This window comes from Eptesicus fuscus, chromosome 6 (genome assembly GCF_027574615.1).
Source record: "Eptesicus fuscus isolate TK198812 chromosome 6, DD_ASM_mEF_20220401, whole genome shotgun sequence".
In the NCBI taxonomy this organism is placed as follows: Eukaryota; Metazoa; Chordata; class Mammalia; order Chiroptera; family Vespertilionidae; genus Eptesicus; species Eptesicus fuscus.
Window position 1 is genome coordinate 9,041,806 of NC_072478.1, and position 27,692 is coordinate 9,069,497.

Sequence of the window (27,692 nt, forward strand, 5' to 3'; positions counted from 1 at the left end):
ATGTGGTGCCCGCCACGATGGTAGTGGGGCCACAGGGCTGTACTCCAAAAGTGTTGGGAGGCAGGCCACAGGGTGAATTTGAGGGCAGAGAAGGGAAAGGAAGCCCTGATTTCCTCCACCAGGAAATGCCCAGCTGATCAAGTTGGTGGCTCATGTGGGTTGTCCTCTGTCTGTTCTCACATGTAAGTCTTGCAGCAAGAGACGCACACGTAGTAGTTGGGCAGAGTGAGAAAATCAGAGATGGAAGGAACCAGGGACTTTCAAGGGACTGGCTGAAAGCTTTTGTATAACAATCCTATATAATAAAGATGTAATATGCAAATTGACTGTCACTCTAACACACAAGATGGCCACCCCCTGTGGTCAAAGATGGCCACCCCCATGTGGACACAAGATGGCCACCACAAGATGGCCATCAGAGGAGGGCAGTTGGGAGGGACCAGGCCTGCAGGGGAGGGCAGTTGGGGGGGACCAGGCCTGCAAGGGAGGGACCAGGCCTACAGGGAGGGACCAGTTGGGAGGGACCAGGCCTACAGGGGAGGGCAGTTAGAGGCAACCAGTCTGGCAAGGGAGGGCAGTTAGGGGTGACCAGGCCTGTAAGGGAGGGCAGTTAGGGGTGACCAGGCCAGCAGGGGAGGGTAGTTAGGGGTGATCAGGCCTGCAGGGGAGGGCAGTTAGGGGTGACTAGGCTGGCAAGGGAGGGCAGTTAGGGGTGACCAGGCTGGCAAGGGAGGGCAGTTAGGGGCGACCAGGTCGGCAGGGGAGGACAGTGAGGGGCAACCAGGCCTGCAGGGGAGGGCAGTTAGGGGTGACCAGGCCGGCAGGGGAGAGCAGTTAGGGGCAATCAGGCTGGCAAGGGAGGGAAGTTAGGGGTGACTGGGCCAGCAGGGGAGGGCAATTGGGGGCAACTTTGGGATTTTTTTTTCCCTCAGCCACACTCAGCTTCCCCAGGTAGGTGCAGAAGAGAGAGGGTGCAGACCCTGCAAAAGGCTCAGCTGGCCATCAGCCCCTGTCCCTTCTCTGGCTCAGTCCTGACCCCACCAGTCTCCCAGACCGGCTGCTCATTGAGGGGCTGAGCACAGAGGAGGTATCTGTCTAGAAAGCCAGGATGCTGAGACCATGGCAGAACTCCCAGCTGGTTCCAGCTGCCCCTGTAAGGATCTCAAAGGCTCAGATTTCAGCATGGGTTTGCAGACAGCTGGGGAGACCAGTTGCCAGATGACCCCTTCACCTGAGACCGTAAGTGCAGAAAGTCAGGGCCCTGGAATGTCAGAACCTTCCAGACCCCCCGGCAAATGAGGGCTAAGAAGGCACACACATGGGGTAGGGGGTAGGGACCAGGGGTGCCCAGGGTGAACTGTGGAGGGCTGTGTGGGGCCTCTTTCCTTCCTCAGGGTCCAGTCAGGTCCTAGATGGGTTTGGGGACTGCAGATTCAGATCCGACAGAACCAACCAGACCATTTTTTGAAGGAAAGCTGGGATACAACTTTTGGCAGCTGGCAAGTGGACAAGCTCAAACTTTTTAAGGCTTGGCTCTGTGGAATCTTGGGCAGGTGACTTAACCTCTGAGCCTTCATGTTTGCACCTGTAAAATGGTGCGTTTGCTGCTCCTATGTCACAGGTTTCTAAGAAGGTTGGCGCTCAGTCTGTTTATACTTCTATCCGGCAAACATTTATTGCCTCAGTGGGGAAGGAGGGAGGTCACACTGTGAAGGCCTCCCCACTTTTCCCCATGCTTTGCTGCTAGGATACGACTCATTTCATACTCACAAGGCAGCTGGGAGGTAGGCTCTGCTGTTAGTCCTATGTGACACACTAGGAAACAGGTGTGACACAGGGGAGGCCAGGGCCCAGAGGTGGCTGCAGTGATGACCCTCAGACCCACCCAGAGCCTGGGCTGGGCTGGAGGCCACAGGACTGGACCTTCTGGCTAATGCAGCTAAGAGACATGAGACCCCCTGCCAGCAGGGCCTGGCTCCCTGGCAGGCAGAAGGACAGAATCCTGGGCCCCCCACTCAGATCTTCTCCACATAGTTCCCAGGGAAGAGGCCCTCCTGGCCATGCAGCCGGCCTTTCCACCAGCCTGAGGAATCTGTGGGATAGAAGAAAGTATGAGGCACCATCAGCCCACCCCAGAGGAAACCTGCATGTTGGCTCAGTCTGTCTCACTCATTTCCACTGGCCCGGCAAAAGGCAGAGGCTGAAAAGAGAGTGATGGAAGGGAGGGAGGGAGGGACACATACAGGATTTTTCCTTGTCACTGGCTCACATTTCATCATTTTCTAGAACATTCACTTGTACTCTTCCCACAGGCCCCTCCCCATAGCCTCTATGGGTGGACCCAAGAATGACCTCAATGGGGCTTCCCCATCCACTTACAGAGGGTGCTCTTGAGTCCCAGCCCCCTCTGGGGGGCAGCCCAGGGGCTTACTAGTGAGTTAGGAGGTGGCCTGGGCCATCCAGACATGGCCCATTTCCTACTCAACAAGGGGTCTCTGAGGTTCTGCTGGCCCTATGTTTGATGGGAAACAAAATGAGGCTGGGATACTACTACATGTGATGCAGTGAACTCCACCCAAGGCCTCTGGCTTATGCAGCCACTGGCTCAGAAGAAGACAAACTCTAGCTGGGCCTGGGAGCTAGCTGGCCCCCTCTGTTCTCCCATTGGATGGATATGCAGTAATGGGGGTTGCCTGGCTGTGTCAGGGTTCTGACCCCTTCCACCTCTGTCCCAGCACACATACCTTCCATGAGGATCTCGATGACCTCATTCACGTTGAAGCTCAGCTCATCCACGTCTTGGCCCACATACTGATACAGTGCCCGGCACCGCGGGCCATGTATCCGTGGCTGGGGCTTGGGTCGGCCCACACCAGGCACTGGTCGCTGCCCCACGCTGCGCTTCCTCTGCATGCTGTGGGCACAGGGGGTGTCTGTCACAGCCCTAGATACTCCCCTGCCTTCTTACCTCTTGGGGCTGCCCTCCCACCCCACCTACCCGGCTACACCCTCATCAGGCACATTGAGGAATTCTGTGTTGCGCTCAGAGGGGGGCCGTGCCTGGGGGCGTCTGCTGGCCCTCTGGGCTGAGAGTGGAGGGCCTCGGGGAGGCCGCTGAGAGCCCCCTCTAGATGTGATCTCCAGGGGCAGAGGGCCTCCTCTGGCAGAGGGGGGTACCCCATTTCGGTCCAGACCTGTGGTGGGAACAAGGATGAAGGCATTTATTAGGATGCTGTTAGGAGTATTTGGGAAGGATTTGACTCCAAGTTCCCAGTCTGAGGGAGGAGGCAGCCACACTCAATCCGGTATGGTGACTGGGCCAGAGGGAGGGACCCAGGGGCCAGGTGGGGCCAGAGAGAGGTTCTGCAGGGGTAAGGCTGTGCCCCCCCCTCCCCCCCCCCTTGCAGGAGGGCTTTTTGGGGTGGGTCTTGGAAGATGAATAGGAACTCAAGTGTAGTGGGAATTTGGGAGACAGGCAGAGCAAACAGCTCCAGCAAAGGCCTGGAGGTAAGAGCAAATTTGGTAAGTTGGTAAAAATAAGGGGTAGCTTGCATGACAGGAGTGTAAGATGAGAGGAGAGAAGAGGTCAGTGGTTATAGCAGGTGTCAGGTTCTGAAGGGCTTTGAATACCAAACTAAGCTTAGCCTTTATTATGTGGGAGATGGGGAGCTATGGAGAGTTCTGGATAGAGAACTAGAGAGTGATCCTCTCTGCTTGTTAGATATCGCTGACAGGAAGTATGGCGCAGGTTATGGAGTCCACAAGAAGGGAGGACACTTAGTGGGGGCATCTCCTCACCCCTGGGGTGTCCGGGGGCTGCCCGAGAAGGGGCCTGGGCCGATCTTCGAGGTTTTCCCTGGGACATTCCTTTTCGTGTAGGTTCTGAAAAGGACAGGGGAAAGGATGTAGGGATTTGAGTGGTGGCCAGACTAGACCAGGCTCCTGGCCCCGCCCACAAGCCCCGTCTATTCTGGCTCTGCCCAGAGCCCACTCCGGAGCTCCGCACAGTGATTGGTCCCTCTTCTCCAGGACCCACCCATTCCAGGGCTCGCCCCCATCCTTTAGCGCGCTCACAGGCTGCCTCTTTGGCCACGCCCACTCCTCACCTCTCGCCCAATCATTGGTCTCTAAGTCTTTCTAGACCCTCTCCTCCATGGCCCTCCCTCACACTTGGCAGCCTCACTGGCTCCGCCCTTTCAGCCTTGATTGGTCCCTTGCTGGCCTCGCCATTTTGGCCACGCCCCCCGCTTCTGCGCAGACTCACTGGAGCTTTTGGGTAGCCCATCACCCACGGTGACTGTGAGGGCTCGGCTGCTAGCTTTGAGCACCGCCACGTCGCCGGAGCCACGCGAGAAAGTGACGCTGCGGGTGCCACCTCCGCCCCAGCCCTCCTTCTTCACCCGGAACTGTAGTCTGTGGGGAGAGGAGGAAGCTGTATGGGCACCGCCTCCCAAGTAGGAGGACCTCCCCACCCCATCCTGGCCCGGCCGGGCACCGGTGGGTGGCGGAGCCGTTCAGCTGGTCCGTGAATGGGAGAGGGGTGCTGTGCCTAGACTAGCGCGAGGGTGGTGGTGGTGATGGGGAGGCCCATACGTGTCGCTGAAGGTGAGGGGCAGGGGTCTCCGTGTTGTCTCCTCGAAGCGCTTGCACAGGAGGCTGACAAACTCCGTCTTGAAGATGCTTTCCAGGAAGCTGTCGGCCGCTTCTTCTTGGAGGATGAAGAAGTCGTCTTGCCGCGTGCTGGGGAGGGGCAGGAGGAAAGGCGGGTGATAGTGATGGGTGAGGGTGGAGAAGGAGTGACATGTGAGATGCAACCGGGTAGGGTCAGGTTAGAGGCAAGTGAGGAGTTAACAGGTGGGGGAAACGGGAGAAGTGGCAGGGAGCGGGCGAAGGTGGTAATAGAGAAGGGCCAGGTAAGGAGTCAGGTGAGGGGACATTGCAATGGGCAAACCAGGATCATGAATGTGGGGGCTGGTGAAGGTGACAGGTGGGGCCAAGAGAGGGTTATATGTGTAGCAGCAGGTAAAACGGCCAGGGTTACAGATGGGGTAACAAGTATGAGGACAGCTGAGGATGACCAGAGAGTGACTGTGGGGTAGGTGGGCTCCTGGCCTCACCTGAGGGAAACTCCCCGCAGGGTCTGGATCTCCAGCTTCTTCTTCAGGACCTCACGCACCTGGCCCTTCTCGGGTCCCTTCTTCACCTTCTCCCGCCCAATCACATACACACACCTGGGCGTCAGGATCAAGTCCCTCTTGATGGGCTGTGAGGATGCAGTACCAGAGAGGATGCAGTACCAGACGGCAGGAGCCTGGGGCATGGGAGTCAATTCCAGGCAGAGGGGTGGTGCTAGTAGGTCAGGTGAAGGTGTCCCTTCATGTGAAGGTATATGAGTGGTTATATAATAAACTAGTGGCCTGGTGCATGAAATCTGTGCAGGGGAGGGGGGTCCCTCAGCCCGGCCTGCACCCTCTCCAATCTGGGACCCCACAGGGATCGGGCCTAAACTGGCAGTCGGACATCCCTCTCGCAATCTGGGACCGCTAGCTCCTAACCGCTCACCAGCCTGCCTGCCTGCTCGCCCCCAACTTCCCCCCCCCCCGCTGTCAGTCTGCTCGCCCCCAACTGCCCTCTTGCTGGCCTGCTCGCCCCCAACTGCCCTCCCCCGCCAGCCCGATCACCCCCAACTGCCCTCCCCTGCTGGCCTGATCGCCCCTAACCGCCTCTGCCTCGGCCCCCGCCATCATGGCTTTGTCCGGAAGGACATCCAGAAGGTCTCCTGGAAGGTCTCCCGGTCTAATTAGCATATTACCCTTTTATTAGTATAGATAAGAGGTTAAGTAAGGCTATATTGGCTAGAAGGGGGTGTCTGAAAAGGTACAGGATAGGTAAAGGTGTACTTGCTGGACATGTGTACCCAGGTCAGGTAAGAGTAGCTGTGCACAGGTGTTAGACTAGGTGAAGGTGTGTCTAATTGACAGGTCTATTTAGACTGAGTGTACCTAATGGATAGATGTTTCCAGGATAAGTGAGAATGGTCCTGTGGTCAGGGCTTCTGGGTAAGGTGAGTGTGTAATTGTGGACAGATGTATCTGGCCAGGTGAAGGTGAAGGCCCTACCTGTCACCTTCACTTCTGATGGATAGGTGTGTTTGGACTACATAAGGGCATATTTGATGGATAGATGTATCTCTGTTAGTTGAGCATATACCTGTGGGCAGGTGTGTCCCGGCCAGGTGAGGGTGTACCTCTGATGGGGGTGCCAGGCTGGAGCCAGGGTTCTGGACATACCCACTTGCTGGTGCCTCACCTTGAAGCGGCGGTCGTACTTGGTGACCGAGTCAGCGAAGTCCACACGCTCCCTCTTGCCCAGGAACTGACGCAGCTCTGGCCGCTCCTCCAGCCCCAAGTAGTCTCCAACAAAGTTCCGATTGATGCTATTTCGTCTCCGCTCCTTCTTGTTCAGCAGGATGTTGGAAGCTGTGGGGACACAGGGTGTGGGGGCAGAGGTTGTGGCCTGGCTCTTCCAGGTCCATCTGTTTGCACCCTCTGCCTCCCACCTGCAGCCTCTTACCCTCCTCTCGCATCTCCTCGTACTTCCGGATTGCCACATGGCGCCGCCAGGCCTTCTGGATGGTGCGGGCAAAGCCATCAAACTTGCGCTCTCGCATCTCTTCTAGAAGAAAGAGCTGGGCGGGATGGAGGGGTGGTGGGTCCCAGTGTCTCCCCAGGGCCACAGTCTCCAGTTTCTCTTGAGCCCACCCCACCCACATGCTCTTGCTCAGGGGCACCTGCTCTCACACTATGGTCAACATTTTCTTCCTCCAAATGAAGTGACCCAGCATTCCCTCCCAATATGTGGCGCAAGCCCCTGCATTACATTATAACTGGCTTGCCTGGTTGGGTTCAAATCCCAGCTCTGCCTATTATAGCTGTGTGGTTTTGCCAGAAATGGTATAACATCATGTTATCCCACACTGCTAATTAAGCTCTGTTATGCCTTTCATGTGAGGTGCACCCCAACTTCAGAGGTGTTAGAAATGTGAATCAACGTGCATTTTACAAGAACAAGATACTGTAAACATGAACATCTAATGACAGGCGACTATGTGGTTATGTAGTGTACAACCTGCACAGCCATACATGGTGGTCCGGGATAGAAATCTTTTGCAGAAAGCAGACTTTTGAGGTGTGTTTTTTTTTTTTCATCCTCATCTGAGGCTATGTTTATTGATTTTTAGAGAGAGAAGAAGAGACAGAGAAAGAGAGAAACGTCATGTGAGAGAGAAACATCAATTGGTTGCCTCCCGTATGCACCCTGGCCTCCAACCAACTGAACCACCTGGTCGGGGCCAGACTTTTGAGTTTTAAGGGTCTTGGTGCTTAGAAAATAAACTATATTTGACCAGAGAGTGCTTAGAAAATAAACTATATTTGACCAAAGCATAGTGGAAATGCCATGAAAGATATCTTTTTTTAAAAATAATAATAACAGGTAAGCATATCAAGGAGAGGAACCCCCTGGATATGAAGAGTCATGAGTCAATAGTAATAAAAACAGAGGGGTGCTGGTCAAGGGCTAGAACAATCAATTGGAATAGGACAGATGGTTGGGAAACATCCTAATTCAAACATACATTTAGTGATAAAAGAGATAGCATTGGCATCAGCGAAGATGGGAAATACTGAAAATGAAATTGGACTTTATAAAAATAACCCTTCACTCAGAAAGATTTCTCAATACACAAATACCCATCACTGCTCAAAGCCTGGCTACCCACTTTGCTGACCAAGGTGGTTGATGTCTCCCAGAAACTCCAGGATTTCCTGCAAGGACTAAAAGGATGATTCTACAGATACCTGGTTCAAATGCACTTTAAAAATATAACTTGGAGGATTTTTATAGCCGTGGGTGTTTATAACTTCATATAAGATTTGGAGTCTTCTCACGAGGAAGAAAAACCAACATTGCAGTTTTGTGTATTCTTGTTTCTCTAATTGTCTATGGTTGGTGGGTCTGTGTGCAAAGTGTGCTTGAGTAATGCCTCGTATAGGTTGTCTGGAGGGCACAGAGGTGCCTTCTCTGGTTTGCTGAGGGGGACAGGTATGAATAATGGGAGACCAGCCTGTAGAACTGAGAGTGAGCCAGTAAAACAGGAACCCCCTTCCCTTTAGCTGTTTAGGAAGATGGGACAAGTGATTTCTGCCCAGTAAAGAGAATTTGTTTTCAATTTGGGGAATGAGCCTTCCTGTCTACAGAGTTCAAAATGTATCTCCTTTATGCTGCGGAGGCAAGTATAGGCGTGCGAAGGGGCTGAGACAGGACTCCCGTCGAAGCTTATCCTGGTGGGCTGGGTTGTATAGGGTCTTCCCCGAAAGTCATGTCCACCCAGAACCTGAGACTGTGGTCTCATCTGGAGAGAGGGTCTTTGCAGATGTAATCATGTTAAAATGAGATCATGCTAAATTTAGGGTGGGCCCTAAATCCAAAATGACTGGTGTCCTTGTCAGGAGAGGGAAATTCAGACCTAGACACACAGGGAAGGCCATGTGCTGACAGGCAGAGATGGCAGATGCATCTCTAAACCTAGGAATGCCAAGGATCTCTGTCAGCCACCAAAACTTAGGGAGAGGCAAGGAAGGATTCTTCCCTGGAATCTTCAGAGGAAGCGTGGCACCTTGATTTTGGGTTTCTAGCCTCCAGAAATGTGAGAAAATAAGTTTCTGTTGGGTTAAACCATCCAGTTTGTGGCACTTGGTTACAGCAGCCACGGGAAACCAATACACCTGGATGATGGAGAGTGAAGGCCAGCAGGTGTATAACATGTCCAAGGATAATTTGTGTCCATGTTTACAAGAAACAATCCAATGCAGAATCATCTCACTTGAGTGCATTTGTGGTTGAGAGAAGCTGCAACTCCATTTGGTTCACTCAATTCCTTGATCAGCTTTTTAAACAAGTATATATTTTTACCAGGTGTACCGGTTAATAATGGCGGATTTTGTAATCAAAGAAAACACGATAATTTCAAGAAAAACATCAAAAGTGCTTTACTCAAAGTAATGTCCATCGCTAGCTACACATTTCCCCACCTTTCAGGTAATTTGTGGATACCGTCCCAATAGAACTTTTCTTATTTTGAGGCAAGCCATTCAGAGACCCAATTTTCCACTTCTTCGTACGTTTTGAAGTGCTGCTCAGAAAGTGGTAATCTGAAGGAGCAAGGTCTGGTGAATATGGTGGGTGGGTTAATACTTCCCAGGCAAGATCTTTTAGAGTGTCTTTAACTGGTTTTGAAGTGTGTGATGGTGCGTTATCATGAAGCAAAATTACTTTGCTGTGTCTTCTGGCCCATTCTGGTCGTTTCACGATCAAAGAATGGTTCAAATTAATTACTTGTTCTCGGTAGCGATCAGTATTAAGGGTTTCACCTGGTTTTAGAAGCTCATAATACATCACACCTTCCTGTTCCCACCAAACGCAGAGCATTGTCTTCTTTCCGAAGCGATTTGGCCTTGCAGTCGATGTTGATGGTTGACCTGGATCAACCCATGATTTTGTGTGTCTGGGATTCTCAAAATAAATCTACTTTTCATCGCCAGTCACAATTCAATGCCAAAAAGATTTTCTTTTTTCTTTAATATATTTCTTTATTGATTTCAGAGAGGAAGGGAGAGGGAGAAAGAGACAGAAACATCAATGATGAAAATCATTGATTGGCTGCCTCTTGCACGCCCCTTACTGGGGATCGAGCCCACAACCCTGGCATGTGCCCTTGGCCGGAATCGAACCTGGGACCCTTCGGTCTGTAGGCCGACACTCTATCCACTGAGCCAAACAGGCTAGGGCCAAAAAGACTTTCCTTCGTGCCATTGAAGCAACATTTTACTGATGACTTTTCGGTTTCCCGTTTGTCTTTCGTTCAGTTGATGTGGCACCCATTTTCCTTCCTTTAAAATCTTTCCCATTGCTTGTAAACGATCGGAAATTGTTTGTTGAGCAATGTTTAATCTTTCTGCAAGTTGTTTTTGAGTTTGACACGCATCTTCATCCAATAATGCTTGTAATTGTTGGTCTTCAAACTTTTTTGGTTGACCAGGACGTTCTTTGTCTTTCGCATCGAAATCATCACTTTTAAAGTGTTTAAACCAGCGTTCACAAGTATCTTGAGTTGGAGCATGTTCACCATAAGCTTCCTGAAGTATACAATAACTATTTCTTCAAAATAAAGTAATGAATTAAAACTTCCCGCAAATGCTCTTTTTTTTGGGGGGGGGGGCACAAAATTCGACATTTTTAAACATAAAAATATCTATGATGTTAACACCTTCAGAAGTTTTGAAGCTTGCTGTCAATACAACAAAACAGCACACATATCAAATCACATATATATCAACATATGTGTAACTCCATCTATTGAAAAAAATCCGCATTATTAACCGGTACACCTGGTATTGATTTCAGAGAGGAAGAGAGAGGGAGAGATAGAAACGTCAATGATGAGAGAGAATCATTGATTGGCTGCCTCCTGCAGGCCCCCTTCTGGAGGAGAATCAAGCCCGCAGCCAGGGCATGTGCCCTTGGCCGGAATCAAACCTGGGACCCTTTAGTCTGCAGGCCAATGCTCTATCCGCTGAGCCAAACCAGCTAGGGCCACACACTGAGGATTGAGTCTGCAACCCAGGCAGGTGCCCTGACCCAGAATCAAAATGACCTTCTGGTTCATAGGTTCACGCTCAACCACTGAGCCATGCCGGCTGGGCCCTTGATCAGTTTTCGACATAGCATAGTCAAATTGTTTTCATGCCCCGCCCCCCCATTTCCATTTCACTAAAATTATTCTCATTAGGATCATTTTTATTTCCTGTGCAAATTACCAATCTTTTTTTTTTTTTCATTATAAAAAATTCCCACCAAACTTTTACCTTTGTAAATTTTATCATTCAAATTGCAGTCTCAAAATGTGCAGGCCACAATTTTTGTCAAAATTTGATTTTACCTTCTATAGTCTTAGTGCTAGCTTTATTTTGTCTATCTTTTGCAGTGTCTATATTATGTTTCTTTCAGAGTCAGATTTTACAATCTGCCAGCAACAGGCAAGATAGATTCTCTTTCTCTCCCACCCATCCTCCTATTTTTCTTCCCCTCCCTCTCTCCATTTTTTTTCTTATCGGTTACAAATTGAATTGTTTCAGGTATAGTTTTAGCCATGGACAATTTTGGTTTGTGGTAAGTTTCTATTAGTAACAATACTGACTTTGAATGAGATTCCAGACTTTTTATTTTTATTTTTTGGAGCAAAGTGCATCCGTAGGGAAAAGCTCTAGGAGGTAGATGTGGACAAATTTGGGGACAAAGTTTCCCAACCTCCCAAGACAGACTATTTTTGGAGCTGTGAAGTCTCCGAGTGTCCACCCCTCTGTGTTGTTTTTGGATTGGTGAGAGAACAGTTACCTTTAAGTACAGTAACTTCAAGGGAATCCTTTCAACAGTCTCCTGGTTGTCTCCAGGTGCCAGCAGAGCAGGTGCCAGGAGGCACCTGGCTGGCCCTGCCCTGGCCCTGTACCCAGCAAACATTTCCTTGCTGTTCCAGCTCATCCCAGACTGGGGAACCTAGGATTTGCCTGAGTATCTGGTGAACTAGTTAAGCTCATTGAGATGGTCATCTCCCTGTTTGCTTTCCAACCTCACATAGAAGCAGGGCCCAGACAAGCCCTTCGGGGATTCCTTGCCCTGTTTTTGTTGATGTCGTTGTTTTTTAAAAAACACTTTCCGCTGCCCTAACCGGTTTGGCTCAGTGGATGGAGTGTTGGCCTGTGGACCAAAGGGTCCCAGGTTTGATTCCGGTCAAGGGCACGTACCTTTGGTTGCAGGCTCCTCCCCAGCCTGGGCCATGGTTGGGTCGTGTGCAGGAGGCAACCAAAACACATTGATGTTCCTCTGTCTTTCCCTCTCTCTTTCACTCTCCCTAAAAATCAATGGGAAAATATCCTCAGATGAGGATTAAAAAAACAAAACAAAAACTTCCCCCTTGCCCTGACTGGCTTGCTCAGTGGTTAGAGCACCAGCCCATGGATTGAAGGGTCACGGGTTCGATTTCCAGTCAAGGCCATGTACCTCAGTTGCAGGTTCCCGCCCCAGTAGGAGTTCATGCCAGAGGCAACCAATCCACTTGTCTCTCACATCGCATCGATGTTTCTCTCCCCCCTCCTCCCGCCCTCCCATTCTCTAGAAATCAATGGAAAAAATATCCTCAGGTGAGGATTAAAAAAACACCCCCCAAAACTTACCCCAGCTTTATTGAGATTTAATTGTCATATAACACTCTGAAAGTTTAAGAGTGTACACGCGTTGATTTGATACTTCTATAGTGCAAAATGATGACCATAGAGGTCAGCTAACACACCCATCAACTCCCATAGCTACCATTTCTTTTGTGTGGTGAGAACATTGAAGATCTCTCTTAGCACCTGTCAGCTATATAAGACAGCATGGCTCACTGTTGTCACTGTGCTGTACGTGACTCCCCAGGACTGTTCCTCATCATTGCTTTGTTTGCTTTTCCCCGAAAGCAGGGGCAGCATAAAGCGGGTGGTGCTTCCAGACTTTTGAGAAAAGGCTAAGAGCTGATGACGCCCCGCTGGAGGGATTGTTCCTGTGCTGGAGAATGTGCAGTGAGGTCTGTCTTTGATGTATCAGGACCCGGGGCTAGTCTTGGATAAGAAAATTGCCACTTTGACACGAATCTCAGGCTCAGGGACCCGATGTGTTCATGAATGAAGGAGTGAAGGAAGAAGAGATGGAGGAAGGAAAAAAAAAAAAGAAAGAAGAAAGGAAACAAGAGACAAAAGGACCTTCTGGATAAGCCATGCATCCTTATTCTTTCCAGGCACCCATGTGTCTCTCTGCCTGCCTCCTGGCCACCAAGGACTGTCCAGCTACTTTGGGTTTTTCTGATCACCTACTACATGCCAGGCACTGTGCATTGGATTTTCCTCACCCCCGTCCTGCAGGGCAGCTTTTACGCTCCCCACTTTCCAAATGGAGAAACTGAGGCTTGGAAGGGTGAGGAAACATGTTCAAGATCACACAGTGGCCTGAAGAGCAGGACCTGAGCCTATGCCAGTGATCCAGGTTTCGTGTCTGTCTGTCTGTCTGTCTGTCTGTCTGTCTGTCTCACGCACACACTTACGGACTCAGGGTTCTTGACGAAGACCTTGGTGCTCCCCATCTGGTACTGGTCCTGTTCCATGTTGACTGCACGCAGCAGGTGCTGGACCCCCTGACGCTCGTCCCCGCGCCACCGTGGCCATGTCTCGGGGGTCAGAATGGCGTACCTGGTGGCAGGAGGTTTGGGAGGGTTTGAGCAGATGGCTCAGCTGGTGGTTACCCCGCAGGTGGCGGTTAGGGCTGGGAATGGCAGGGCACCTCACCTCTGCAGGAACTTGGCGAACTGGCGGCGATAGGCAAAGCCTGCCCTGCGTACCCGGATGTTCTCCTTCAGGCCCAGGTACTCAACCTGGTGCTTGACCCTGGAGGGAAGGCAGCCTGAGTCCCATGGTGGGGGCCTCTCCAGTCCTAGGAGGGGCGGGGTGTCTGCTGGAGGCAGCATGGGGGCTGAGGTATGGGGAGGGGAGTTCACCGCTGGTCCCAGCGAATCAGTTCCGTGGAGTGGGGGCCTGGGTTCTGGGATGAGGGGTCTGTGTTGGTTCTGTGGCCAGTCACTTCTAGAGTGGGGGCTGGGGTCTGGGGGCTGCGCTAGCCTCTGGGCCATCCTCCCGTCAGTCTCGGGCTGTCCCTCGGGTCGGTGGGGGGGTCTTAGTCTTTTCTAGGTGTAACCCCGAGGCTCCGAGGGACTTGGCACTGGTCCCAGAGGTCAGCCTGGGTTAATCCTGCGAGGTCATGCGACCCCAGGAGGGTTCCGGAGGAAGGGTCATTCTTGGGGATAGGCAGTGTGGATTGGTCACGACGGTAGCCCGACCAGGCTGGGGCTCACCTGCTCTCCTCCCAGTCACGGGGCCTCTTGGTCTCGTTGGGTTTGATGCAGCGGATATAGTGGGGAGTGCACTTCTTCAGTGTGGTCACCAGGTCATTGGCCTGTTTCTGAGGCAGAGGAGAAGGCAGGGAGTGGTGCACACACAGGCCCCTCTGCCCCCTTTCCCCTCCCACCCTGGCCACAGACCCAGGAGACAGGGACACACTGTGTGCGGGCAGGGACTGGCAAGCGTTTGTTGACGGAGCGCTAAGTCCTCGGGGAAAACAGGCCCCGCAGAACACCCCTGCCTATCCTTCAGACCAGTTCTTTGGAGGCAGGGAGTCCTGTGTGTGCGCCTGAGACGTCAGCCTTGGGTTGTGCATTTTAGTCCCTCCGTGGAGACTAGAAAGGAAATTGCAGGCGTGGGGACTGGCGGGAGCAGCAGGAGACCTTGGTGTTGCGCATGGCTCTGCTGTGTGACCTGGGCCAGTGATTGCACCTCTCCGAGCCTGGTCTCCCCATCTGCCAGGTGGGACTAGTCCCACACGTGTAAAGTATCCTGTATTTGCTACCAGCACTGACAAGTGCTCAATACATGGTTATTAAATATTACTAGGCTGCCCTAGCTGGTTTGGCTCAGTGGATACAGTGTCAGCCTGCAGACTGAAGGGTCCTGGGTTTGATTCTGGTCAAGGGCACATGCCTGGGTTGTGGGCTTGATCCCCAGTAGGGGGTGTGCAGGAGGCAGCCAATCAATGATTCTCTCTCATCATTGATGTTTCTATTTCTCTCTACCTCCCCCTTCCCCTCTGAAATCAATAAAAATATATTTTAAAAAACATTACTATATGGGGGGATGAGGACAAATATGTGACACCTTAATAAATAAATTAAAAATAAATAAATAAAATAAAATAAAATAAAAAGTAAATAAAAACAAACAAACAAACAAACAAAAAAAAAACATTACTAGGCTGACACACCCATGTCCATAGCAGCACTGTTCACAATAGCTAAAAGGTAGAAACAATCCAAGTGTCCATCATCAGAAGAATGGATAAGAGAAAGCAGTGTATCCACACAATGGAATATTATTCTGCTTTAAAAAGGCAGGACATTCTGACACCTTCAACATGGATGAACCTTAAGGACATTATGCTCCGTGAAATAAGCCAGTCACAAAAGGACAAATACTGTGTGATTTCACTTAGAGGAGGTCCCTAGAGGAGTCAGACCCATAGAGACAGAAGTAGATGGTGGGTGCAGGGGCTGGGGCAGGGGGAAGAGGAGTAAGTGTTTAATGGGGACAGAGTTTCAGTTTGGGAAAATGAGGAAGTTCTGATGATGGTGGGGGTGGTTGCACAACACTGTGAATGTACTTGATGCCACTGAACTGTATGTACACTTAATGGTTAAGATGGTCTATTTACGTTATGTATGTTTTATCACACTTTTAAAAAAGTGGCAAATGACCAAAAGATTAAAAAAAAAAATGTTTAAGCGATGGTTCACTTCTGGATTTAGGGAGATAAGGAGGGGCCATTGAGGACGCTGGCCCAAGCCCCCTAACCCCAGAGCTGGGAGAAGACCCCGCTGGGCAGAGCGTGCCAGAGACAGGGGCAGGGGGCCTGGATGCCGGAGAGACGGCACGGACGTCCGCACGCCCGGCTCCTCCTGGCCTGCCCTGAGGCTCACCTTGATCTTGGAGCCGGCAGTGCTGGGGCGGCCCTTCTTGTCTACATCCAGCTTCTCGGGGAAGAGCATCCGGAGGAAGGCTCTGGGCAAGGAGAGAGAGGGGCCTGGAGGTGCCGCCGGGCCTTGGGTTGCCATTTCCCAGAAGTGGGCTGTTTAGGTGCCCGAGGCCCAGAGGACGTGCTGAGAAGTATAGTTCCTTCTGAATGTGGGGGGCGAGATGTTGAGAGTCAGAGGGTTGGTTTTGGTTTTTTTGGTTCCTTGATTATTTGCTCTGTTACTTCTTCTTCCATGACCACGCATGACTTGGTGTAGCAAGTAAAGTAGAAAAAAGTTAAGTGACGTAGGAAAAGATATCCCGTGACGCAGCATGTTGGGCAGCAGGGGCAGGGCCCCTCGCAGGAACCGTTTCGCACACACAGGATTGCATGTAGGAGGTAGCCCTGTTTGTGATCGTCAGAGATGGACACAATCTGAGTGTCCACCAGCAGGGGATCAGTTAAATACACTTTGGAACATCAGGCTCCCTCTCTCATCTTCTCAGCGAGATCTTCTCTGACCACAGGATGAGTGGACTGCTTAATAAATACCGAGTATCTCTCCCTCTCCCTTCCTCTCTGAAATCAATAAAAAATATATAATTTTTTAAAAATGGCATATGTAGCTTGAATTCTATTAGATGTGGAATGTATTGGACAGCACTGCTCTAGAGCAGCAATTTTCTTTTTTTTAATGTAACTTAATTTATTTTTTATATATTTTTATTGATTTCAGAGAGGAAGGAAAAGGGAGAGAGAGAATTAGAAACATCAATGAATGAGAGAGAATCATCGATCAGGCTGCCTCCTGCATGCCCCAGACTGGGGATCGAACCCGCAACCTGGATATATGCCCTTGACCGGAATCGAACCTGGGACCCTTCAGTCCACAGACTGACGCTCTATCCACTGAGCAAAACCGGCCAGGGCTAGAGCAGCGATTTTCAACTGGTGTGCTGCAAGAAATGTTAAAGCATGCAATACCTGACTAGTCAGGGGCACTGATCTCTTTTCCCTTAGATTGTCAAATTAAAAAATGACAACCACTTGCCCTGGCCAGTTTGGCTCAGTGGATAAAGCATTGGCCTGCGGACTGAAGGGTCCTGTGTTCGATTCCGGCCAAGGGCACATGCCCGGGTTGTGGGCTCTATCCCCAGTAGGGGGCCTGCAGGAGGCAGCCGATCAATGATTCTCTCTCATTCATTGATGTTTCTAACTCTCTCTCTCTCTTCCTCTCTGAAATCAATAAAAAAAATATTTTTTAAAAATGACAACCATCAACACAGCAATAGCTGTCCAGTGTGAATGAATCAAAATTATACCTTTTTTTGTCAGCATGGCAAAAAATATATTTTTTTGATGTGCCACAGAATTTTAGCAATCAGTTTATGTGTGCCATGAGATGGAAAGGTTGAAAAGTGGCTGCTCTAGACCAATGAATCTCAAACTCTGACTTGTACATGGGTCTGGGGTGGCGGGTGAGGGTAAGAGTCTTATTAATAAAATCCAGATTTTGGCTCCTGGGGTGGAGCCTGGGATTCTGCATTTGTAGCCAGCTCCGACGAGGCCCAGGTGGCTGTCAGGAACCCCTTTCAGCCCTTTCAGAACCACTGTCTGTGCTCGATTCAATTTGCCTTTTTTCATAGTTCAATCTGTTGGCTCAATGACAGCAGCTGTGTTCTCTGACTTGAGTCATCCATCCCTGCAAGTGCAAACGGTGCCTGGTCCACAGCAGAGCTGAACACAATTTTGAGGTATAAAAAGCCAAAGATGGTACCCGGCATGCGACTGTGGTCAGGGAGACAGGTCTACATGAGTTAGTTCAGAAGAACGCAGGGGGCGGTATGTTCTCCCTGCATGGGAGGGAAGCTGTCTGCACCAATGCTTGAGTTTGTAGAGGGAGCGCTGGAAGGGTTACTGTTGAGTCAGAACCAGCCACCAGAAATACTGCCCTGGCCACACAACCCTCCTGACAAAGTCTGTGGCCTGATGGAAGCTCTGGGGAACATGGGGTGGTCCCCGGGCCTCCCCCATCCCCAGGGGTTGGTTCTGCCAGATGTCCCCACTTACTGCTCACTGGTCTGCATCAGCTCTATGAGGTCGGAGAAGAGAACATCTCGGTTCCTCTCACAAAAGCCGCTGACGTCATAGGAGACCTGGAGGGAGGTGGCATGGGGGGCGTGAGGGGCTGAGGCCAGGGTAGTAGGGGGGCTATAGCCCAGGTGGTCATGGGGTGAGAGAATGGGGGTAGTAGCTATGGTTCAGAAAAGGGGGTGCAGGCAGCAGCATGGGCCTGGGGTCTCTGAGCATCTGATGTTCAAGTTGAAATTGGAGGGTGGGAGGTGCAGTCTGGGTTAGAGGTGAGGGGAGGTGATGGTGTAGGCCAGATTTGGGGATGGGTAGGCTGCAGCCTGGGCAGAAGGTCCCTGGGCTGGGGTGCTGCTCCTTAATTTAGAGTTAAAAGGTCAGAGCATCTGTGTCGTGGCCAATTGAGGGTATGGGCGGCTGGGTAAGGGGCAAGTTACAGGCGTGGCTGGAGATCCTGGGGGATTTCAGCCAGGCTCGTGGGCTGCCATCCAAGGTGAGGGCTCTCCATGTGGTTGTGGGTATTCCCTGGCTCAGGGGACACAGGAACTCCCGCCCATTTCAGGGACTGGTGGGCTGTAGCAAGCTGACCACAGAATGGAGGCTGTCTCTGCCCAGGCTAAGGTCAGCGGGAGAGCCTGCAGTCCTGTCAGTTGGGGAGGGACAGCGTGGCCAGGGTGGGAGGCCTGTGGATTTCTATGGCCTTGGGGAGGGGCCTGCAGGGGGCCTCAAGCCCATTGTGGAGGGTGGTGGCTTGCATCGTGGGCCTGGGATCTCCCGGTTGGGGTCAGAAGATTGTAGACTGTGTCCTGGATCAGGGGGCTAGTGGGTCTTACAGCTTAGATTGGGGTTTGGGGGTCTGCTGCCCAATTTAGGGTCACTTGAGGGTGTTTCTGTCTTGTAAGGGGGAGCTGTCCTGTTAGAGGGGGGCTGTGGCCTTAATCAGGGGCCAGTGAGTTTCTGCAGTTCTGACTGAAGGCATGGTGGGGGCTCAGGCCAGTTTCTGGGGGTCAGTGAGTGGGCGTCTGTGTTCCTGCTCCGTTGATGGGGCTGGAGAAGGGGTGGGTAGCCCTGATGGGGGAACCCAGGAGCTCCTGTTAGCAGGTTGAGAGGCTGCAGCCTGGACACCCAGGGTCTGAGGAGGTGCCGCTGGGGGCCACTGGGGCAGTGGAGTGGGGGGAGGCAGGGGGAGGCGGGTCGCACCTTGCCAGCGTAGTGGTGGATGACGAAGCCGGAACTCCAGCTGTTGAAGTGCTCGTGGGTACCCACAGCCCCCTGCAGCTTCTGCAGCAGCGTCTGGTCGGCGCCACCGCCTGTGGCGTGCATGGTGGCGCACACGTCGTCCAGGACACTCATGATGCCCGGGGGGCTCTGAGGTCATGGGGGGGTGGCAGTCGCTCAGCCTCGCCCTACTCTGCCCAAATCCCACTACAGGGACCTTCACTGGGATGAGGGGCAGGGGGGCTTCCAAATATAAGAGCAAAAGGTGGTGGTGGGGTACAAATCTGTGTGTGGGGGCTGCTGTGGAAGCTCCCTGGGGTGCAGGAGAGGTGAGGGACCCCATAAGAGATCCATGCCTCTTCACCTTTCCCAGACGGGGGTGTCTGGTGGGAGACCTGTCCCTGAGCACACTGACCCCTCTGGCCCTGGGCAGGCTGCCTGGGGGAATGTTTGTTGAGTGAATAAGTCCAAGGGGAGCAGGTGGGCAGGATGAATGGGTGAGGTGGCTGATGGGATGTGTCAGCTGTGCTCCTGGGTAAAGAGGGGCCTGCGGGGACCATTACCCCCTCCCAGCTCTCCCAGGTCTCCTAGGCCCAGCTCTGGGGCTCACTGAGACCCCGTAAAGCTGGCCTGGCTCTCACCAGCTTGTTTTCAATGAGGTCGCAGACGATTTTGTTGTTGAAGTACTGGATGGGGGTCCAGCGGATGCCCTCCTGGACGTACTCCTCCTGGTGGTGGCAAAGGGGGCCGGGATGGGGCTGAGCGCCTGGACAAAGCTGTGTGTACTTCTAGAATGTGTGCTCAAGGATGGGCCACCCTCTTTCCCTTCAACAAGGTGGCTGAGCAGCCTCCCCAACAGGTGCAGAAATGCAGGTCTTTGTGAAGACCCTGGATGGCAGACCATCACCCTTGACGTCTCGCCCCGCGACACCATTTAGAATCTCAAAGCGGAAATCCAAGGTAAGAAGGGCATCCTGCCTGACTAGCAGCGTCTGATTTTTGTGGCCAAAGGGCTGGAGGATGGCCGCACTCTCTCGGACTACGGTATCCGGGCAGAGTCCGCCCTGCCTGCCGTTGGTGCTTCCTCGGCAGGGCTGCATCACAGAGCCCTCCCTCCGCCGGCTCCCCCAGAACTACCATCCCCTGCGACAAGATGATCTGCGAAAGCGTTCCGCCCACCTGCACCCCTCGCTGTCAACTGATGCAAGAAGTGGGGCCACACCAACAACCTGCGCCCCAAGAAGGAGGTCAAACAGGGCCCCATCCACCACCTCCTTTGCGGGCAACCTCTTGCCTGAATTCTCTGGCCATTGGGCCTCAATAAAGTTTCCCTTTTGTTGAAAAAAAAAAAGAAAGAAAGACAATGGGGCAGGGACTCCCTCCAAATCTCCCCTACACTCTCATCCGTTAGGACTGTCTCCCGTAACCAACCCACTGCCCTTGCGTGGAGCAGGCCTCAATCAGAGGCAGGAGCTGGTGGAGAAACACCCAGCTCCCTTGCCCCTTAGGGAGTGCCGAGCCTGAGGTCTGCTCTGGGAAGCTGCCTGGGGTCCAGGAGAACTGAGCCCAGTTGCCCTAGTGCCGTGGTCGGCAAACCGCGGCTCGCGAGCCACATGCGGCTCTTTGGCCCCTTGAGTGTGGCTCTTCCACAAAATACCACGGCCTGGGCGAGTCTATTTTGAAGAAGTGGCGTTAGAAGAAGTTTAAGTTTAAAAAATGTGGCTCTCCAAAGAAATTTCAATCATTTTACTGTTGATATTTGGCTCTGTTGACTAATGAGTTTGCTGACCACTGACCTAGTGTCACCTGCTCATTAACACACCTCACCGGGGCTTAAAAAAACCCTCTCTTGCCCTGGCCAGGGTGGCTCAGTTGGTTGGAGCGTCACCCTGTGCATTAGAAGGTTGCGGGTTTGATTCCCAGTCAGGGCACATACCTAGGTTGTGGGTTTGATCCCCGGTCTGGGCGTGTGGGAGGCTACCAATCGATGCATCTCTCTCACATTGATGTTTCGCTCTTTTCCCCTTCCTCCCCCCTCTGAAATCAATTAAAAAAAAAAAATCTCTCCCTGCCTCACTCCTTTCCTGGTCTTTGCCCTGAATGCTTGTGTGAGGCTCTGCTTCTGCGATGGGTAGAATGAAAACATCAGGGATTTTTGTTTGTCCTGTTCATGGTGGCCTCACTGTGACAGAGCCTGGCATGCAGTAGGTGCTCAATAAATAATTGTTGAAGGAATGAGCAAAGAGGTTATTCCCCAGCACTTCTCAAAGCTTTAGAGGTGGAAAACCTCTCCCGAAGGGAACCTCAAGGTGGAGCCGAGAGGGGTCAGTAGAGAGAGATGGAAATAGAGGGCTGGGGAGTCTCCTGGGTGTTCAGCGACTTTCATGGTCCCGCCTCCAGCCCGTGTCCCAGGTTCCCGGCCAGTTGGCTGCTCCTGCTCACCTGCTCGGCCTTCAGGGTGAGTTCGATAAAGATCTGCTGTAGCTTCTCATTGACAAAGTTGATGCAGAATTGCTCAAAGCCGTTTTTCTGTGAGGGAGGAAAAGAGCGCTTGCCTCAGTGGGCCGGCGCTGGACACCCAGGGTGGCTGGGACAGGTGTGCGACTGGGAGCAGAGACCATACCTGGAAGATCTCGAAGCCGTAGATGTCAAGCACGCCAATACTGTACTCTTCCTGGGGCTTCTGCATAGCACGGTTGATGGCCTGTGATGCGGGAGGGACAGGAGGTAAGCGCCAGCCTGCCGCTCTCTTGTTATGCTCTTAGGCACGTCACCAATTTTCCTCCTGCCTCCCCCAGCTCTGTGCACGCCCCCACCAGTCACCCCTATGAGGAGCCCAGGTGTTAGAGCATCGGCTTCCTGCCTTGGGAGCTGGCTCTGCCCCTTAAAAACTCTGCCTCTCTATTTTCTCATCTTTAAAATGGGTGAATAATAACAACTATTTTATAGTTTTTTTTCTAAGACAAATACACTGAGTGGCCAGATTATTATGATCTCTGAACTCATAATAATCTGGCCACTCAGTGTATTTCCTATATAATAAAAGGCTAATATGCAAATTGTCCCCTAGACCAGGAGTTCGACCAGCAGGTAGGCCAGCCAACCGCCCATGTCCCCTCCCCCTGGCTAGGCTGGCCAGACCCTACCCATGCACAAATTCATGCACCAGGCCTCTAATATATATATATATATATATATATATATATATACACACACACATACACACACACATACACATACACACACACACACACACACACACACACACACACACTGAGTGGCCAGATTATTATGTGTTCAGAGATCATAATAATCTGGCCACTCAGTGTAAACTACCTGTAAAACAGTTACAAAAGTCAAGGGCACACACTAGGTGTTATGTAATGTTAGCTACTGCTGTCATCGTTCGTTACCTTGACACATCCATCCCTGTTGCCCCCACCAGTCCACCACTTGGTCCTCCAGACAGTCCTCCTTTTGGCTCTCGAATGCACCTACCTGTCTTTGTCACCACAGCCCCTCTCCCAGCCCAGGCCTGAGCTCCATGCCACAGCCAGAGGGAGCCCCTCAGTCTCCCAGATGGCCACCACCTGGCCCTGCTTCTGTGTCCCACGGCAGGGAATGGGTGGGGTTGTGATGGTCAGGCCTGCCTCTCCCACTTGGCCGGTCCCAGAGTGCCGCTCCCACCCCTGGACCCCCCACACTTGCCTCCACAAGGAAGTCAAAGAGACGGGAGTACAGCCCCTTGGCTAGAGCGTCGCGGGTGTAAGTTGCCTGTTCCACGTTCAGGGTCACATCGATGGACTCGCTGCGCCCACCCCAGCGGCTGTCCATCTTGCGGCTGGTCAGCTTCTCTTGTAGCCGCCCACTGTCGATGCCCAGCAGGTAGGCAGGAAAGGCCAGGACTGCCGGGCGGGGGGAAGGGGGCAGCTGGTCAGGCTCTGTCTCTTTCAATGCTTCTGTCTCTCCCTGTTTGGCCCAGTGACACTGAAATTGTCCTGATGGGTTCCCACCCCGCTGGGGGCTGAAGTAGGAGGAAGTATTCACACACACACACACACACACACACACACACACACACGCACGCACGCACATGCACGCACGCCGGCTCTCCACCCTCCCCAGCACCCAAACTCACGGTCCACACTCTCTACCCTGGCGTAATTCCCATCTTCACAGAAGCTGATGTTTCCCAAGTGCAAGATCCCCGCCACGAGCTGCAGGACCAGCTGCTGGACGTTGGGTGGGATCCCGATGACCTGCATGGCGCTCTGTGGGCATCACGAACACAGGGCCTGTGCCACCAATCCCGACCTCCACCCTGTCCCCTGGGTCACAGCACGGACTCCGTCAGGACCCCTGGATCCCCGTTTTACCTCTTTCACCTGCTCGCTGTGTGCCCTGAAGCAAGTCCCTACCCACCTCCGGGTCTCAGTTTCCTGACTTGTAACATCAGAGGTTGGCAGGGCTGGAGTGGCCGTGGGTGCTCACCACAGTCTCACTGAAGTCGCTCCTGTCATCCGTGCCGTCCACCTTGTAGGTGTCTGATTGGCTGAGGTAGTAATAGTAGTCGGGGGTCATGAGCCCCAGGTTCTGCCGCTGCTCCTGGGAGGCTCCTTCCAGCAGCTGGAGGGTGAGGGATGCTCACGCACAGGACCTGCACAGGCCGTGTGGTCCCCAGGCCTCGCTGCCCTCCCTCTGCCACCCCCAGGCTCCAGGTGGGGCTCCCCCTTCTTGCACCTGGTAGTAGATGTGGAAGTTCCTCTCATTTTCATTCTGCGTGACCACGCGGGATTTCTCCAGCAGGAAGTTGGAGATCTTGCCCCCATCTGGCTCCCCGCCACGGCTGAACTGAATCTCAAAGTACTTGCCCTGAGTGTGAGAGAACCATGTCAGCCCCCCGGACCCCCACCCCGGCCTGGAGGTACAGGTGCGGGGAGGACGAGGCATGGGTCTTATGAGCCTGGCCTCTTTCCTCCTCTTACCCATGTGGCTTCAACTTGCTTTCCTCTCCCCACCTCCCACATATGCACTGCTTGTCTTTTCCACCAGCTCCTCTCCAGCCTTTGCTGAAGCCCTTCCTGGGCTAGGAATGCCCTTCACTCCCTCTCTGATGATTCAAGCCACCACTCAGGGCATCTGCCCTGTGCCTGGCACACGGAAGTATCACATTCACTGACCAGTTCCTAATTCCACAACACAGAGGCCTCAATGTCACCGTGGGATACTACTGGTCCCAATGATCCCGAATGTCTCCCACATGTTGTCCCTGAACCCAGAGCAAGGACCCCACACGACCCTTTTTTGGTCTCTGACACCACCTGGGTTCTTCTCTGGTCAGAGGTTGGAGGGCAGACAAGCTCCATTACTTGTCCTTTCTGCCACCTCCACCTGATAGCAATACAAATTACAGCATCATACTGCACAAACACCTGTAGTATATGACTTGTACTTATTCTATTGTACAATAAAAGTATCTACATATATAAAAGCCCAGCGACCAGAACGGCAGAACGACCAGAATGACCAGATGACCGGTGGCTATGACCTGAACTGCAGCAGCCAACCAGCCTGATCTGGGCCTCGATCACCGCCCTCCCCCGCAGCCCCACCAACCGCCCATGGCCCCTCCTCCCACCGGCCTGGCCTGATGGGCCCCTATCAGGGTGGGCCGGCCAGACCCCACCCATGCACGAATTCATGCGCTGGGCCTCTAGTATAAAATAAAATATATTTACACATTTTGAGATTTGTCCATGTTTTGTGGTGTATCAGTAATTTGAAAACAATACTGTGTGATTCCATTTAAATGAAGTTCTAGAACAGCTAAGATTGATCTATGGTGAAAAAAATCCAGGCAGTGGCTGCTTCTGGAGCAGGGTGGAGTAGAAATTGACTAGAAAGGGACAAGAGGGAACTTCGGGAGCCACACGATGCTCTGTATGTTGGTAGGGATTGGCGTTGCACAGTGTATGCATTTTTCCAAATTTAGATTTATGTGTTTTGCTGCAAATTTTACTTTAAAAGAAATAAAAGAGAGCTGCACATTTATAATGGACTATACTTAATGATCTGCATGCCGCAGTGTTTGCGGGGAGAGGCATGGTGTCAGCAGCTTGCTTTATAGTGCATCAAAAAGAAAAGATGGACGGAGATACAATAAAGCAAATATAGTGAAATGTTAATGATATAGGAGATGGGCATACAGGTGTTCACTTTATTATTCTTCCTACTTTCCTGTGTACTTGAAATTTTAAGAATAAAATATTGGGAAAATACTTAAACTATAACTACATTATATATATTAGAAAATAAAAGTATAACTAATAATATTTTGGGAAATAATAATCTCATTAGTGTATGGAATTTATGAAGTCATTCCCACGTGTAAGCAGGCATTGTAATGAAATTGTTGAGGTCTATGAGATGGATTTCAATGTCATTCCCACATTGTGGATGAGAAAACAGAGGAGACTCATCTCTAAACAGTGACAGAATCAGGATCATAATCCAGACCTGTTGACCTAGTCCAGTGGTCGGCAAACCGCGTCTCGCGAGCCGCGGTTTGCCGCTCTGTTGACTAATGAGTTTGCCGACCACTGACCTAGTCTGTCTTCCATTAGGCCTAGCATAGCACCTGATGCAAAGAAGGAGCCTAAGGGCCATTTCTTGAAAGAAGGATGAAGGAAGGAGTAAATTGGACCTGAAATGGGACTAGGAACAGACGTGGCATGGTTGTAGCCAGGGGAGCATTTAAGAATGCGACACAAGACATGTCATGTTCTGTCCACGGGGGACTCTTTTCCAATGGACAATAAGCAGGTGGTGAGTGTCCCATCCAGGAGTAGAGGTATTTCCTGTGACCTTGGGAATACAGGTAGAGGGGTGTGTGTGTGTGTGTGTGTGTGTGTGTGTGTGTGTGTGTGTGTCAGTGTGGAGGGCATGGCTGATCCAAAAGCAGGGCTGTGGACTCACAAAACGACTGGAATTGTTGTTGCGCACGGTCTTGGCGTTGCCGAAGGCCTCGAGCAGCGGGTTGGACTGCAGGATGATGTCCTTCACATGCTGGGGGCAGAGGCAGGTGGGGGCGAGGTCAGGCTGAGGCAGGTGCAGAGGGATAACATGGCGTGGAGCGGGAGGGAGCCTGTCCCTTCTTTCTGTCTTTGCCTCACCTGGACCTTCTCGCCCCCGCCAGACACTTTGGAGATGTAGCCCATGATGTATTTGGCTGCCACCGTCTTCCCAGCTCCACTTTCTCCACTGGGGACGGGTGAGGCAAGCAATGGTCAGTGGCCAAGGGTAGGGGTAGGGGTGGGGGAGGTGCCCTTTTTAGTGCCTGATGGTTCGTCCGTCCATCCATCCATCCATCCATCCATCCATCCATCCATCCATCCCCAACTGTGCTCAAGGGACTATTCCAGGCACTAGGGATACAATAATGAACAAGACAGATACAAATCCCTGCCCTGCTGGAGCTGACATATAGAGAGGAAAGATGGGCAGTAACAGAATGGATCAATAAAATATATCACGGGCCAGAGGTGACAAGGAAAGGAAAGCAGGCAGGGGACAGAGAGGGACAGCAAGGTTCTGTTTGGATCAGGGTTCCAAGTAAATCTCCCTCCGGTGGTGATGCTGTTTGGGCGGGGCCTGGGCAGGAGAGTCTGGGGACCCCTTTCCATACCTGATGATGACACACTGGTTTTCACAGTCGATGAGCATGTTCCGATACATGTTGTCGGTGAGGGCGTAGATATGCGGGGGATTCTCGTACTGGGCCTGCCGGGGGAGGCAGGTCTCAGCCCGGGGCTAGGAGCCAGGGCCCCGGGGACTGTGCCTCCCACCCGGCCGTGGTCTCACCGCGCCCTGGTAGAGGTCGATCTCACGGTCAGTGAAGTAGGGCATCTGCTTGAAGGGATTTACAGAGATGAGCACGGAGCCAATGTAGGTCTGTGGGGTGGTTAAGGGCCATGCAGTGTCCTGGCATGCTTTGTCTCTCATGGACCCTGTCCCCTCCCCCACCCCCTCCCCCAGGGCCTCCTAGGATCCCACTGCTCAGAGGAAGAGATGGAGATACACAGGTGGGTCCGTGGTCTCTTAGGAAAAAACAGAGCTGGGTCCAGGATGGGAGAAATGGGGTATGTTGTAGCTGAGCTACCCCAAGACAGAGGAGAAGTGGGGGACACAGCCCCCCCAAGCAGAGCCCTGCTGTCACTCCATCTGTCCCGTGTCCTACCACCCAATGCTCTCGCTGCCCACCCCTCCCTCCATTCATTTGCTCAGGCATCTGTGTGTCCCTTCCGTGCTGAATTCCCTCTGCCATCCTTCCCTGCATCCAGCGACCACCATCCCACATCCCTTGCCCAGTCATCCTCCCGTTCCTCTGTCCCTTGTTTGCCTGCCCCGCCCATGGCCCAGGGTACAAAGATGTAGTCGTCCATGAAGCGCTTTCGGAGGTTGCCCACGATGGCATCCTCGGTGATCTGAGGCAGCAGCACCATGTCGTCCACGCCGCTCTGCTTCACGTTGTGGCTCTGCCAGTGGAAGCGCTCCTTGCTGCCCTAGGGGTGGAGGCAGTGGGGTGGCTATGAGCTACGGCAAGGGGGGCGTGTGGGAAGGTGGGGCTGGTGCCTCAGCGCCCCCGCCTGGCTCTCCTCGCGCCTCACCGCCTTCCCCATCTC

The 27,692-nt window shown here is 52.4% G+C and overlaps 1 protein-coding gene across 1 annotated transcript in view; it reads right to left on the bottom strand.

Moving 5' to 3' along the window:
- Positions 1-1,555: 1,555 nt before the first annotated feature.
- The window catches only part of MYO1F (myosin IF), a 34,689-nt gene continuing 8,552 nt past the window's right edge, over positions 1,556-27,692 (bottom strand). The window contains exons 2-28 of the mRNA XM_008151447.3: positions 27,435-27,572; positions 26,872-26,961; positions 26,696-26,790; positions 26,184-26,271; positions 25,987-26,076; positions 23,752-23,883; positions 23,503-23,637; positions 23,150-23,282; positions 22,720-22,916; positions 21,635-21,715; positions 21,454-21,540; positions 19,653-19,739; positions 18,994-19,161; positions 17,776-17,861; positions 15,671-15,752; positions 13,997-14,103; positions 13,434-13,532; positions 13,193-13,337; positions 6,574-6,688; positions 6,310-6,479; positions 5,118-5,263; positions 4,594-4,740; positions 4,265-4,413; positions 3,799-3,882; positions 2,999-3,194; positions 2,745-2,914; positions 1,556-2,092 (exon numbers count right to left, since the gene is read on the bottom strand). Coding sequence (XP_008149669.1) covers positions 2,016-2,092; positions 2,745-2,914; positions 2,999-3,194; positions 3,799-3,882; positions 4,265-4,413; positions 4,594-4,740; positions 5,118-5,263; positions 6,310-6,479; positions 6,574-6,688; positions 13,193-13,337; positions 13,434-13,532; positions 13,997-14,103; positions 15,671-15,752; positions 17,776-17,861; positions 18,994-19,161; positions 19,653-19,739; positions 21,454-21,540; positions 21,635-21,715; positions 22,720-22,916; positions 23,150-23,282; positions 23,503-23,637; positions 23,752-23,883; positions 25,987-26,076; positions 26,184-26,271; positions 26,696-26,790; positions 26,872-26,961; positions 27,435-27,572 — 3,294 coding nt within the window. The 3' untranslated portion in view covers positions 1,556-2,015. The remainder of the gene's footprint in view (positions 2,093-2,744; positions 2,915-2,998; positions 3,195-3,798; positions 3,883-4,264; positions 4,414-4,593; positions 4,741-5,117; positions 5,264-6,309; positions 6,480-6,573; positions 6,689-13,192; positions 13,338-13,433; positions 13,533-13,996; positions 14,104-15,670; positions 15,753-17,775; positions 17,862-18,993; positions 19,162-19,652; positions 19,740-21,453; positions 21,541-21,634; positions 21,716-22,719; positions 22,917-23,149; positions 23,283-23,502; positions 23,638-23,751; positions 23,884-25,986; positions 26,077-26,183; positions 26,272-26,695; positions 26,791-26,871; positions 26,962-27,434; positions 27,573-27,692) is intronic.